The sequence below is a fragment of the Botrytis deweyae genome, assembly GCF_014898535.1.
Source record: "Botrytis deweyae strain B1 chromosome Unknown BDEW_043, whole genome shotgun sequence".
In the NCBI taxonomy this organism is placed as follows: Eukaryota; Fungi; Ascomycota; class Leotiomycetes; order Helotiales; family Sclerotiniaceae; genus Botrytis; species Botrytis deweyae.
The window spans coordinates 14741-28592 of record NW_024066250.1 but is presented as its reverse complement, the minus strand read 5'-3'; the positions used below and the strand labels follow the sequence as shown (position 1 = coordinate 28592).

General features: G+C 27.9%; 3 protein-coding genes across 3 annotated transcripts; all 3 read left to right on the top strand.

Moving 5' to 3' along the window:
• Nucleotides 1-1242: 1242 nt before the first annotated feature.
• On the top strand, nt 1243-2000 carry EAE98_010981 (uncharacterized protein; the record flags this gene model as incomplete). The annotated part of the gene is made up of 2 exons (XM_038958603.1): nt 1243-1423; nt 1486-2000. The coding sequence occupies 2 exons, from the start codon at nt 1243-1245 to the stop codon at nt 1998-2000; spliced, it is 696 nt and encodes a 231-aa protein (XP_038804968.1).
• A 295-nt stretch (nt 2001-2295) lies between these two features.
• EAE98_010980 (uncharacterized protein) lies at nt 2296-2912 on the top strand (the record flags this gene model as incomplete). The annotated part of the gene is made up of 3 exons (XM_038958602.1): nt 2296-2298; nt 2358-2597; nt 2625-2912. The coding sequence occupies 3 exons, from the start codon at nt 2296-2298 to the stop codon at nt 2910-2912; spliced, it is 531 nt and encodes a 176-aa protein (XP_038804967.1).
• A 2261-nt stretch (nt 2913-5173) lies between these two features.
• Nucleotides 5174-5713, top strand: EAE98_010979 (uncharacterized protein; the record flags this gene model as incomplete). Its single annotated transcript, XM_038958601.1, has 1 exon — nt 5174-5713. One exon carries the CDS (start codon nt 5174-5176, stop codon nt 5711-5713), a length of 540 nt encoding a protein of 179 aa, XP_038804966.1.
• Between the last annotated feature and the right edge of the window lie 8139 nt (nt 5714-13852).

The following is a 13852-nucleotide window of genomic DNA, read 5'->3' as shown; positions in this document are numbered from 1 at the left end:
TTTTTCAATAAAAATTATAAATCTAGTATCAAAATCTCACAGGGACAATTTGCTTTCCGAGAATATTTGCTTTCCCCGATTAGGAACTAGTCGGCCGCTTATGAGAGCCGACTATTAGTCAATGAAAACAAACTTTTCCAAGCTAGAGGTGAAATGGATGGTGAATTTCAGCTTTATACATGATCCGCAGCAATAAAGTGCTTGTATACCTATCTGAACATTCTACCAACAAATGTTTGAGGGCACAACGAGGATTGTATGCATTCAATGTGTGCCGGTGCATGAGCACGCTTAGAGCCGTTACTTATTTAAGGTAGATATCTCTGCATATTTATCGGTATCGTTAAAGGTATCGGTATTTATTCTTTTGTGTCGCACTATTCGTAGTAATTGACTGCTAGGCAGGAAGGTTGCTCTGACTGTACTCTTTAAATATTCAGCCGATCCTTCGCTAAGCCTCATCCTTCACAGTCCGACAACAATCAGGCGATGAAGATAATACACCCTGTATTATTTCATCATCCTTTTGGCTAATTTTAAATAGACCACATCTTAGTGGGTCTTCAAATGTTAGATTATGACTGCTTTAAGAACATCGATAATCATTGATCATTATAGACAATCCAAAGACAATCCAAGCACCATTATGCAGCTTGCGCCATATTCAGTAAGTTTGCCTTTGCGGTAAAGGGAACTCAGAGGTAATCAATTATAGAACAGTTGTATTACAGGATGGGGGGGGGAGGGAAACCTTGTATAATCCTCCTCTTAAAGGTCCTTGGTCTAGTAATCAATCCTCAGGACACTCCTCATGACACTCCTCGCCCGTTTCATTAGTCGAACTGCGAAAGATGCCACAACAGGATTTTTTTCATAGATAGCAACCTCCCACATCTGACCTACAATTAGAATCTACCTGGTGTGAAGGACACCGAATGTCTTGCTACGCCTCCATTCATGGGATCATAAACTTGGTAGATATATCGTTCAGTCATTGGTGCACCTCCCTTACTTACTTAATGTTTCGTTTCTGCCCTTCCCATCATTTGAAATATAACACTTACAACTGTTTTCATTACTTGCTGCACTGCGAGTTTCATTTTAGTCATTCTTTTATGTTCTTCTTTTCATAGTCACTCGTTTTAAGCAAATATCTTCTTCATCTTACAAGAATACAGCATTTGCTGTCGTCTTTTGAAATATTAAACAGAATTACCACCTTTCTCTTATCAGTCTCTAACGATGGGATATTATCTCACCTCTCTTCTCGTACTTGCGAGCGCTGTATCAGCAGTTGTCGTTCCAGCCAACTCTTCTATTGTAGCAGCAGACCCAGTAGCAGGGATACCCGTTGCTATAACTCCCCATCCATTCTTTAGCAGCTCAATCGGAGTTCTTGGCTGTATGATTAACACTAACCGTGGTATGTAAACAACCAAGAAACCAAATCCTCACTTAACAATATTAACTTCCGATCTTTAACAGTTGCATACTGGCCTACATGGCCTGATTGCGGTGCTAGTATATGCGTGCAGGTATCTTACGGCGGACGGTCCGTCAACTTGCTTCATATCGACCATTCGGGTGGAGCACATGATATATCTTATGATGCGTGGAATTACCTTTACACAGGACAGTCTGCTACAGTAAATCCGGAACAAGGAGGCAGTATATCCGCTACATATGTCACGCAGCCCATGTCGGCTTGCTCGGATCTGATTTTGTCTCCAGATCAGAAATTACCATTCTCCGCCGCAAATTCGATGAATTACATTTCAAACTGCACACTTGCAGGGTCAAATTGGATTTCACAGAATAACGGACTGTGGAACATTGCAACAAGTTCCTGTACACTCGGGGTAGATGAAGAATGCACATTAGACTTGAAGACAAGCAACCTCCCTGTCTGTCCATCTGGTTTGGGCCTGCAGACACCGTTGACTTCAATGCCAGTTTTTGATCTGGAATACGGCACCGGAAAATCTGTTTTGGCCTTGTAAACAGGAAAAAGATAGCCGAGAGGAGAAAAGGGTGGAGATCAGCTGAATAGGTTTGAAAGCTGTATCATTGTTCAAATCATATCGAATAGACTTGGAGAGGGAAAGATTGATCAAGTATTGTATTCATAGTCTGGGTATGAATTCAACTTGATGTTTGCTCGATTGATTTTGTTGCTGTTTTTAAGACAAAATCACACACATAGACTACATTAATCGAAATCATCGAAGTTTTTATTTCTCTTTTACATTTAAATACATGCGATTAATTAACAATACAAATAATCGAGAACATAAAATGGTTTTCTCTTGATTATTATTATCTCTTTTCCCACGAACAGAAATATAACGGCTGGATAGGCGGCCTGTGGTTTGTTTCCGTTCAACCCAGACAGAGTTCTCACGGTGACACCTCAGCCCCCTGCTCTATCAACTGTTTCGAGGGCCGATGAGATACAGGTAGATGCGTGTCATCAAGACGACGTACCACCGCCACCTGTGACGCCAGTGTCAGCAGAAGGTCTGGCGTCGCTACAGAATCTGATCAAACGGGATGCTCATACATTGAATGAGACGAGTATACAGCGCCTAGAGAGGCATGTGGAGAAGCTCACCCATGCCGCCTAGATTTCCTTTGCCGAACGTGCCGTCCTCCATGATCAAATTCAGATGCTGACTAGAATGAACAACGAAGCTAAGGCTCGCCGATCAACTAGGTCAGTCGTACTCGGGAAGGCGAAAGTAATGAGCTTTGAGGACATCGAGGTGGCGCGAGCAACGCGTGCTACAAAGGAGGTCATCAAGGGCAAGGTAAAACGCGATCGGAAGCGTAAAAGTTCTGCAGACGATCCAGAAGCAACAGAGCCAGCAGAGCCAGAAGCAGAGCTAGAGCCAAAAATGGCGCGGATGATATAAGATTGTTACACAAAAGAATAGAGAATCGCTTCTCATTTCCTTTAGTTTTGATTTGGGTTTTGAAGGCAGGAAAAGTATTATATATTTGATATAATTGATGTACATAGTATTCTTGATGTAATAGAAGGAGTTATGGTTAGCTTGCAAGTTCTTAGTAAGCAGTATTTGTGTTGAGGCTAGACTCTTTACTCAAATCTCTGAAATCAATTATTAGTAGCTGTGTTTTGAGGAGTTCCACCTTCTGCTAGTTGATAGCGCTGTGAGCGGGAAACATCGTGCCTGCTACGAGTGGGTTACGCTAGCAAAACGTAACGATCTCACGAACAAGACGAAAGTATGTTTCGTCTGAGAAGTCTACACCACAGCGGCTTGCTTATTTCCCGACGTAGTACTATTTCAAATCTCCACTCTCTCGCCAGCTCGTGACATCCTAGCCATGTGTGTATGTCCGTACTATACGTCTGCGCGGTGCACTACCGTCTCGTGTAGGTGCAGCCAGAAGTTCGACTTTGTATTTACTCTCTGTAGGCAGAACTGTGTGAATGGATGGTACTTGAAACATCTTCGTTACGTTAGGACTGCTGCTTCCGCTGCCTGACTTCATTGATGTACTGACCAGAGATCCTAAGTAGCTGTTCTTCTTCAAGGGTACGCTCTGAGATCTTAGGGCCCGTTCAGATCGATTTTTTAGATGATGTTGATAACAAATGTAGCCCAAATAAGCGTTTACCGAATACTAATATAATATATAAAATTATTTTGAATTTTGTTATTAATATAATAAGTTTATTAAACACAATATATAACTACAAAAAGCTATAAAATATAGGTTAATAAAATTTGAAAATTTGTATAATGACTTTACTAAATTTATAATTAAACTTTAATTAATATTTATTAAAATGTAATAACTCTATATTTTATAAAGTACAAAATTAAATTTGAATCTACAAAATTTAGATTAAAAGATTAATCAACATTTCTTCTAGATTCATTTTAGCAAAAAAAAAAAAAAAAAAAAAAAAAAAAAAAAAAAAAACCGAACGGGCCCTTAGGTCTCTACTTGTCGGCTATTAGAAAAATTCTGCCAACCACCCTCCGATACGATCGATTTTTTCAAAAATTAATATCAATTCAATTATATAATTAATTTCATATCTGAATATATAAAAATGATTTTTAAGGTTGCTTTAATATAGTTATTAGATTTCCTTTTTATTATATCGTTTCTAATTATAAAGTTTTTGAGAATCGAATTTAGAAATCATATTATTAGCTTTAGATTCGAAATTATTAGTTTATTAATAGTTTATATAATTGATTATATAAAAATATTACTTTTCTTAATTAAAAAGATTTATTAGGTTATTTAAAATATCAATCTTAGAATTGTTAGGGTTGATCTACTTTACTACTAACCTACAAAAGCGTAAAGTATTCCGAATACATTTGGAACAGTAGATCTACTATATACACCCTATCAGGTGGTCGCTCCCTGACAAGAATAATAATAAGCTAATAATATTTAAAATAAAAAACTTTAGTATAAATTAAAGAGGCAATCAAGAGTTATAATTTTATAAAAAACTTATTATTATTATATAATATTTAATTGAATTGATATTAATTTTTGAAAAAATCGATTGTGTCGGAGTTGCTATATGTCGGAGTTAGTGCTACCAACACCCTAGGGTGGTTGGCCATGAGGATGATTAGCTGATAAGTAGTACTATCTTCATTCATCGATAGGATGACTTATTTGAACGAAGCTCGATAGAGTCGATGCTGGCTTGAATGCGACTTTTGATACAGTGACTCCGAACTCTCAATGTGGGCTAGTATCATTACGTATTAAACCCTGTATTAGCATACTTGGCATGTGAATTTACGGAGTACCCTCCACCTAAACATTTGCTAATATGTCGAAAATCGGCGGCAGGTACACAATGAAATTATGCCTACGATAACGGAATAATAATAATACTTGCGGCACGTGACAAATGGTCGGGAAGATGCCACCTGTCTTGTGTGGGGTTCGCGCTATCCCCTAACTCAAATGTCGAGTGAACTCTCAACGTGGATTGCTATTCTATACTCCACTTTAACAACATTCACTTCAATCCTGGTCCTTCCTTAGCTAGAAGGAAGAGCTATATCCTCAACCCGTCACCTTCACTGGCGTCAGGTTACCGGCCGACAGCAGTATTGGAAATCGTTCTGAGGTCCGCATACCAACCGCATTGAAATTTTTCAACGACAGGATGTTTGAGTTTATAACATCTTTTTTCTCAACTGCCGCACCCCCGCTCTTTCCACCATCTGGTCCAACAGTGACTGTCTTGATTATTCCAGCCAATGGCGCACCCCCAAGAATAGAACGCCTCGGAACCGTTAACGTACGAAATGATGGCAGAATCGACCGCTTTCTTCACTACGTACCTGATATGAGGCCATACTGGAAAAATGATTTTGGCTGGAGTTGCCGAGACATAGCACGAATTGACATCACGAACCATGTTGTCCCAGCTTTGAACGGATTTTATTATGGCTTTAAGAGCTATGACGTATATGATCTACCGATGTCGAAGCACGGTCGCGGGATCTATGGAGATGCTTGTATTACAAAGATGGCACCTGAAAAGTATTGTGCGCGTGGATTCAGAATTATCAAATGGGGAGAGGAAGAGATCGACGACCTTAAGAACGAGCTGTCAAGATTTGCAGTTTATGATGATATTACTATGGATGTTGTTGACACAGGGCTGTGGAAGGAGCTTGTAGAGAAACTATCTAAGGTTTGAGGGAGGCAGTACCGTGGTTAGTTGAGAAGGTTTTGAACTTGCCTAACTTAGCTACCATTCATTAAGGTGTTGGAATCTGCTCCTTTTAGGTTCGTTAATGGTTATATTAGCTTGGATCGTCCATCCAGAACTATATTGCTGGAATGTTCTATAGGACTATATCAATCCTTGAGCAGAAGTTTGTTGCTCTCACGTGAAATTAAAAAGGTAAAGTATACCAATGGCATTGAGGTCATCCCTAAGCTGGATGTGACGCACCGTCACTCGCTTTAATCCGAGGTACAGATCCGCGTAGCGATCTTGTATAAAATCTATACGCTACAGCAGCCGTCGAGACGAATGACGATTTTCTATATCGTAGTGAGTCCTAAGAGCTCGAATGACTCCTTTATAAATATTAGGATTAGTATAAGCTCTATACTAGAGCTATAGTGGGGGAAGTTTATTACGCTATAAACCCTAAGACCCTTTACAGATCAGGCGTGAGGGCGACGATGCGATCGCGATTTTTTGATGAGAAGGGTTTATAATGCCCGGGAGTAGTTATAGAATATGACTTTTAAGAAAATATAGGAGATATTGAGATACATATAGATTTTGCGATGCTCGAAGTCAGAGTACGTATTATTTTTTCCGGTACATAGGGTTTTCCGTTCTATAAATCGAGTACTCTACTTTCTAGCAACTCCTGTTTTGGGCCACCCTTTTATATCAAAAATCATTTTTTTAGTCTACTAGCATCTTTATCAATATATAATATAATTTGATAAAAACTTATATATATATGATTCAAATCATTTTAAGCTTATTCTGAAATTTTAGAATTTTTAGGATTTTTCTAAGTTGAGATCTAGAACTTCAATATCTCGATTTTCAAATTTATATAGAAATCATATATAAATTTAAACCCTTCAAAAAATCTTTAATAACTTTATAATTAAAATTATTAAAAATAAATCGTAAATTTTTATTATAAACATATAATATATTTACCTTAAAAGATTCAAAAAAAAAATCTTATGAATAAATATTTAAAGAAATACCTCTAAAATAATAAAGATTGTTTATACTCCTTTGAACTTACTATAAACTATATCTCTATATCTATTAATCTTCTTTTTTTTAATAAAAAAAGAAATTCTATATAAATTCAAGTTTAAAACTTTTAAAAAATATATATAGTTTTCTTTTAATAATTAATATTAAAAAGTTATTAAAGTTTTTATAAAAGTTTTAAATTTGTATATAATTCTTATTGTAACGAATATCACGTGACATACATGATGACTCATCACAGCCTAGTTCAAGACTAGCTTGAACTAGACGTACCGTATTCTTTTGGAATTTTCAAGGAACGCTAGCAAGGGTTATTACTTTTAGAGCTAATTAGCTTCCTTTTAAATGGAGTAAAACGCCTCAAATTAGAACAGTTCAACTAAAATTCAAAGCATTTGATGAATAATCTATCAACTGAACGAATTAATTGTCCTCGGTGCTTGCTACAACCCTAACCCACGAAAAGCTTAATTAGAGATTCCTTATTAGCGTTCCTTGAAAATTCTAAAAGAATACAATATATAAGAGATAAAGAGATCCCTTAAGGATCTCTTTCCTCTTTAGCTTTCTTATTCTAGTTATTTGACCTCTATAATATGCTCTAGTATGTGATCGTAATACTTATATAAATTAAAAAAATCGATATTTTGAATCTTTAAATCTCAATATAGAAATATTCTAAAAATCTCAAAATTTAGAACAAGTTTAAAACAATCTGAATTATATATATATACAAATTTTTAATAAATTTAATTTATAAATAAGAAAATTAAAAATATTATTTTTAAGATTTTTGGTGATAAAGAGTAACTTAAAACAGAAATGATTAGAAAATAGGATACTCGATTTAGAGATAGACTTTATATTAATTTTCAAATTTTTAATGTTATTTATAAAGTTATTGATATTATTACTTGTATACAAACTATATTTCCAAGTTATAGTTAATATCTTAGGAGGATATAATCTTTTAATTTCGATATTGATTTTATATTTAAAAGATTTATAATTAATTGATTTAATATTGGTTTATATTTAGGTCTTTTTATAAACTAAAATTTTATTAATTGAAATATATATATCGTCGAAGTCTATATAGTTGATTAATAAATTGATAATTATATTGAATTATAAACAATTTACGAAAATAGATTTTAAAAATTTGTTTTAAAATATTATTTGTATTCTGTTAAGGGGATAATAGATTATAAGTAATAATACTAATAAAATTGATAATTTAATTAATGATTTAATTAATGATTTAATTAATGATTTAATTAATGGTTTAATTAATGATTTAATTAATGATTTAATTAATGATTTAATTAATGATTTAATTAATGATTTAATTAATGATTTAATTAATGATTTAATTGATAATTTAATTAATAATTATAGGAATTAATTATAAGAATTAAGAAGAATTAAGAAGAATTAAGAAGAATTAAGAAGAATTAAGAAGAATTAAGAAGAATTAAGAAGAATTAAGAAGAATTAAGTAAGAATTAAGAAGAATTAAGAAGAATTAAAAGAATTAAAAAGAATTAAAAAGAATTAAGAAAAATCAATATTATATATTATTTATTATTATTTTAAAAAAGAGATCTAAATAATTTAAAAGAGTTTGAGAGTTATACTATCTAATCAGAATTTTATAATTACTAAACTTTATAATAAGAGTTTATTTAATATAGATTTTTATAATTTTAGAAATTTAATTTATATCGAAAGAAATAATCATAATAGATTAACTTGAATATATTTATAAAGAGGATTGTATTATTAGTTTTGAAAATAAATATAAAAATGCGATTATAAATTTAATTAATATTCTAGATATAATATTTCTAATTTTGATATGAAATAGAACTGAAAAATAATCAGTGCAAATTATATATCATTTTAGATTTTAAGATTCTTTTAAACGAAAATATAATAAAATTATCGACAAATTATATCAATATTATTATTATTATTATATATTACTTTAATTTTTAATCATTTCGAATTATTACGATTTTGAAATAATTGATAATAGAATATTCTTTATTGAATGTATTATTATCAATGATAAAAATAATCAATTCATCTTCTTTATTCTTTATATTCATGAATTATATAGATATATTAATAATCAGAATTTTTGAAATATTATAAGTTAATTTATAAATCTAAATAATCAATTCAAAATATATTAAATAATATTAGTCGGTATTATTACAAAAATAATCTATAACTAATTTAGAATAGAAAGTATTAAGATATTACTATTAATTGATACTATCAGGGAGCGATCATCTGATACTGAGTATATATAGTAAATCCACTGTTCCAAACGTATTTGGAATACTCCACGCTTTTATGGGTTAGTGGTAAAGTGGATCAACCCTAACAGATACAAAGTATTAGATTATTAAGCTGACTTAGTATTAAAACTAAAACTATACTACTTAAAGGTATTGGTTATATAAGTTATATAAGCTGCGCTACCGGTATGTGATCTATACGCTATAACTACTTTGAGATTTGTTATATTAATATTATAGAGAATTATAAATAACTATATTATAAATCTTTATTAGTATTATATGAGAGTTAAAGAATTTCATGAAATATTTAAGAATCATAACAATAATCCTAGAATTATCAAAGTACTACTCTATTAATACTAATATCATACTTTTATTATATTATATTTCTACTTATTTCATTAAGATAATATTAATTTATGCTCTAACTTTTTTATAAATCAAGTTCTCATTGATTAGAATATATCATTTACTAGAAGTAATATAATATCACTAATTCTACAATTTCGTTGAATTACACATAATTGAAAATGATTGATTTTGGGGATTTATTTTATTTTATTAATATTTTTTAAGAAGGTATTCTAATAGAACAAGCGGGGATATAATATAGTAGATATTAATACTGAAGAATAACATTTCTATAATACTAAAACCTCTGAATAATATTCATATCAATAAAGCAATATTTCTATAATACTCGAAAACATCAATAATATTCAGATCTTTAGTTGATACTCGAATCCCTAAATAATACTAATATTATATTCAAATCCTTATATAATACTAGTATTATATTCGAATCTTTTTATAATACTCATACTATATATTCAATCAGAGATTTAGAAAAAAAAAAAGCTTTCACTCAAATGATACCAAAATTGAGATTTATTCAATCATGTAATATAATAATGATATAATAAATTCTATAATATTGATAAAAAAAAAGTGAGAAAAATCATATTTTATTTTATGTTAGTTTTATATTTCTAGCAATCGATTTATATTATAATTTCAGAAATTGATATATATAATTTAAATTATTTGAATTTTGTGAGTTATATATTTATAAAATTATATTTATATAATGATTTCGAGATTATAAAATTTATTGTATCTATAATAAACAATAATATAACATAAAAGCTAATGAGTGATCAAGCTACATTCAATTCTGTAAATTTTTTTTTTTGAATAATAGTTTTTTTTAGTTTAATTTCATTTTAGTAGATTATTAAGTATTTAACACTACAGATCTGTTAGATTTTTTTTTCTTCTTTTAGATTTATATTATAGTACTTACAAAGACTAGCTGCAGGGATTTAAGCTTATGGTTTTAGGGCCTATAGAATGTAACTATAGAAATACTATAAGTACTCGTAAACAATATTTTGATAATATATAAAGCGCGAACAATACTTTTATTATACTAAAAATGTGTATATTATAGCTAATTAGAAATACAGTTCAAATACTATATCTCAATTAAATACTATATGGTAAAGAGGTATTATAAGGGTACTATTTTACATTTCCATTTGTACTGTTGAGATAATAGATTACAAATCATATCTAATAATAATAGAATTGATTGTTAAATTGATAACAACAAAGGTATTAATAATAATGATTGAGAAAAGAATAGTGTCTTTAACATGATATATTATTTGTTATTAAAAGAAAAGTTCTTTTTATTGATTGAAATGAAGATTGTGTTTGTTCAGAATTCTATAATTGAAAAAATACATTATCAATTGCAAAGTTATATGATGGAATTTTGTTTAGATATTAATTGTTGAACGTTTGTGATCATAATAGTTTTAACGATTTTAAATAGAAAGAACTGCAAAAACTAATTAATTTGAATATATTTATAAAGTAGGTATAATATTATATGAATCCTCAAAATCACTACAAAAAATGTTATAAGATTCAAACAATAAAAATATAGTATCTTTGTATTCAATATAAAATGGACGTATTTAAAGCAATAATATCCTTCAGAGTAGACTATATTATATCTTATATTTCAACAATTTCTCAAAAAAAATTTGAAATCATTGATAAATTATATAAGTATTGATATAACATTGTTTACGTTTTGAAGTTCAAATTTATTTTCATTTATTTTTATTTCAAAGGAATTAACAATAAAAGATTTATCAATGGATATGCTTTGATTAATCGAAAAAAAAACATTTGCTTTTCGCTATTTTTGTTATTCTCTTGGATCATCAGTATAATTTTATCAATAATTGAGGTTCTTGAAATCATTGAAATTAATCATAAATCTAAAAGTATAGATTGAAATTTGGTCCATATTATCGAGTATTATTTCAATGAAAATAAAATAATCCAAAAATATGAAGAATAAATATAATTGATTTGAGATAGAAAATATTGAAATATATTCAATTTGATATCTATTGTATTGATATTTATGAATGAAAAAAGATGGCTTTATCGATACTAATATTTTTTTATAATTCATGATTCGTAAACTAAAAACATTGTGGAAATATTCTCTTATTATTATCAACATTGAATCCTCATTCTATAGTATTTCTAATTATTCTTTTGGAGATTTTAATGATCTTTTTGAATGTTTCCAATCTATAAATCTATAAATCTATAAATCTATAAATCTATAAATCCATAAATCTATAAATCTATAAATATGAAGTTCCGCCTTTAGCATACATATATGATTATTTAATCAATATAGTACCCATATCTTCGATTGAAAGGCAATCCAAATCTATATAGATCTCGAATGTAATCTTTTATTTAATCCATAGTAATTATAACTTTGTATTAATAACAAGTTGATGATTTTAAATCAATATAATAATATATTCAACTGTCTTTCAAAAACAAATTTTTAATAAAAATCCTAATAAAATTTAAGTAGATTTCTTTATCGAAAACTCTATTTTATTTCTTATATTTAAAAATGTAAAATAGCCTAAAGTTTTATTATAAAACTTCGAAATATGATGATATATATAAAAATTTAAACAGTATTTAAAATTTTATTAATTTTATTAATTTTATTAATTTTATTAATTTTATTAATTTTATTAATTTTATTAATTTTATTAATTTTATTAATTTCTATCAATTCCTATAAATTCTGTTGATTTTATAATGATATTAAACAGTAAATTTTGAAGAATGTTTCAATTTTTAAAATAAAATTATTTATAAAATTTGAAATATATAATATTATCGAATAAATTTAATATCGAATTCTAAACTAAATACATTTTAATAAGAAAAATATTCATACACAAACCCAAACTCTCATCAAAAATACACCCTCATATATTTATTAAAATATCATACAAATTTGTAATATTCAAATCTACTAAACTTTTTAATTATATGAGAATAAAAAATACATCGATGAAACTAACTGATATTAATGATTATAGATCTTTTTTTGAAATCCAAAATTTACTTTGAAATTTATTATTAATAAAAAAACATCATTTCTAAACATATTTATTATTAAGTATATATAACAAATAAAATGTAATATATATAATAAAACTTTTTTCAAATTGAACTAATTCAAAGAGATATTATATTTTAGATTTTATGTAGTTTTATAAAGAATTCAAATACCAAAATTCAAATTTAATTTCTTAAATTATTTGAATTCTTTTAGTTATTGAATATTATTTTAGAAATCAACAATTTATTTAAAAACATTTTAAATGATTATTTTTATTTTTATTGTTGATATTGAAAGATTTCAATAATCTATTATTTTTAATATTATTGTAGTATAATAGCAGCTTTTATTAACATTTATTATATTAACTTAAAATTAATTTTAGAAACCTTTTAAAGGATATAGGTGTATATTAAATTATGGATTTATTTGATATTTTAAACAGTAATTTATATATATAAAGATTAAGATTTATTTGAATAATCTTTTTTTGTTATTTGAAAGAGGGTTAACAATATTTCAAAATTCGAAAAAGCTAGATATTGTTTTGAAAAATAAATAAATATAATATTATAAAAATATGTATTTATAAATAAATAAATACTGAAAAAGGCTTTTATAATATTTTTAATTATTATTTGAATTAAATAAAGGAAACATAAGATTTTATTAAGAAAAAAAAAAGAAAAAAATTGGATATTCTCAATAAGAATAGATATCAATATAAAAACTAGATATTTCTAAAGAATTTAATTGACATTAAGAATTATAATATTAAAAACAAAAGATAATTAAAACTTTTCATTATTGATAAAAATAGGAATAAAAGTAATTATTTACCTTAACAAAACAAGCTAGAAAATAATATAGTAGAAATATGGTACTAGTACCATCGGGATATTAATAAAGTGGTATTTCTATTGTATTCGTAGTAATAAATTGAGTATTTTGAAATAATTTTATTTTATTTCAATAAAAAAGATTGAATAAAATATTAATAAGGTTTTCAATGTTTTATTGAAAATAAATTATATTATAATATAAATATTTAAGATTTACTAATCAATATTGATCATATTTTTATAAGCCTTTTTAATAAAACAAATTGAAAGATAATATAATAAAGATATAATATGAATATTAATAAAATAATATTTAAATAATATTAATGTTTGTATATAAATTTATATATTATATTTGAATCTTTGAATAATATTAATATATATTTAATCAAAGATTCAAAGAAAAAGAGCTTTTAATTAAATTATATTAAAATTAATATAAAATTAATTATATAATATAATAATAATATAAGAA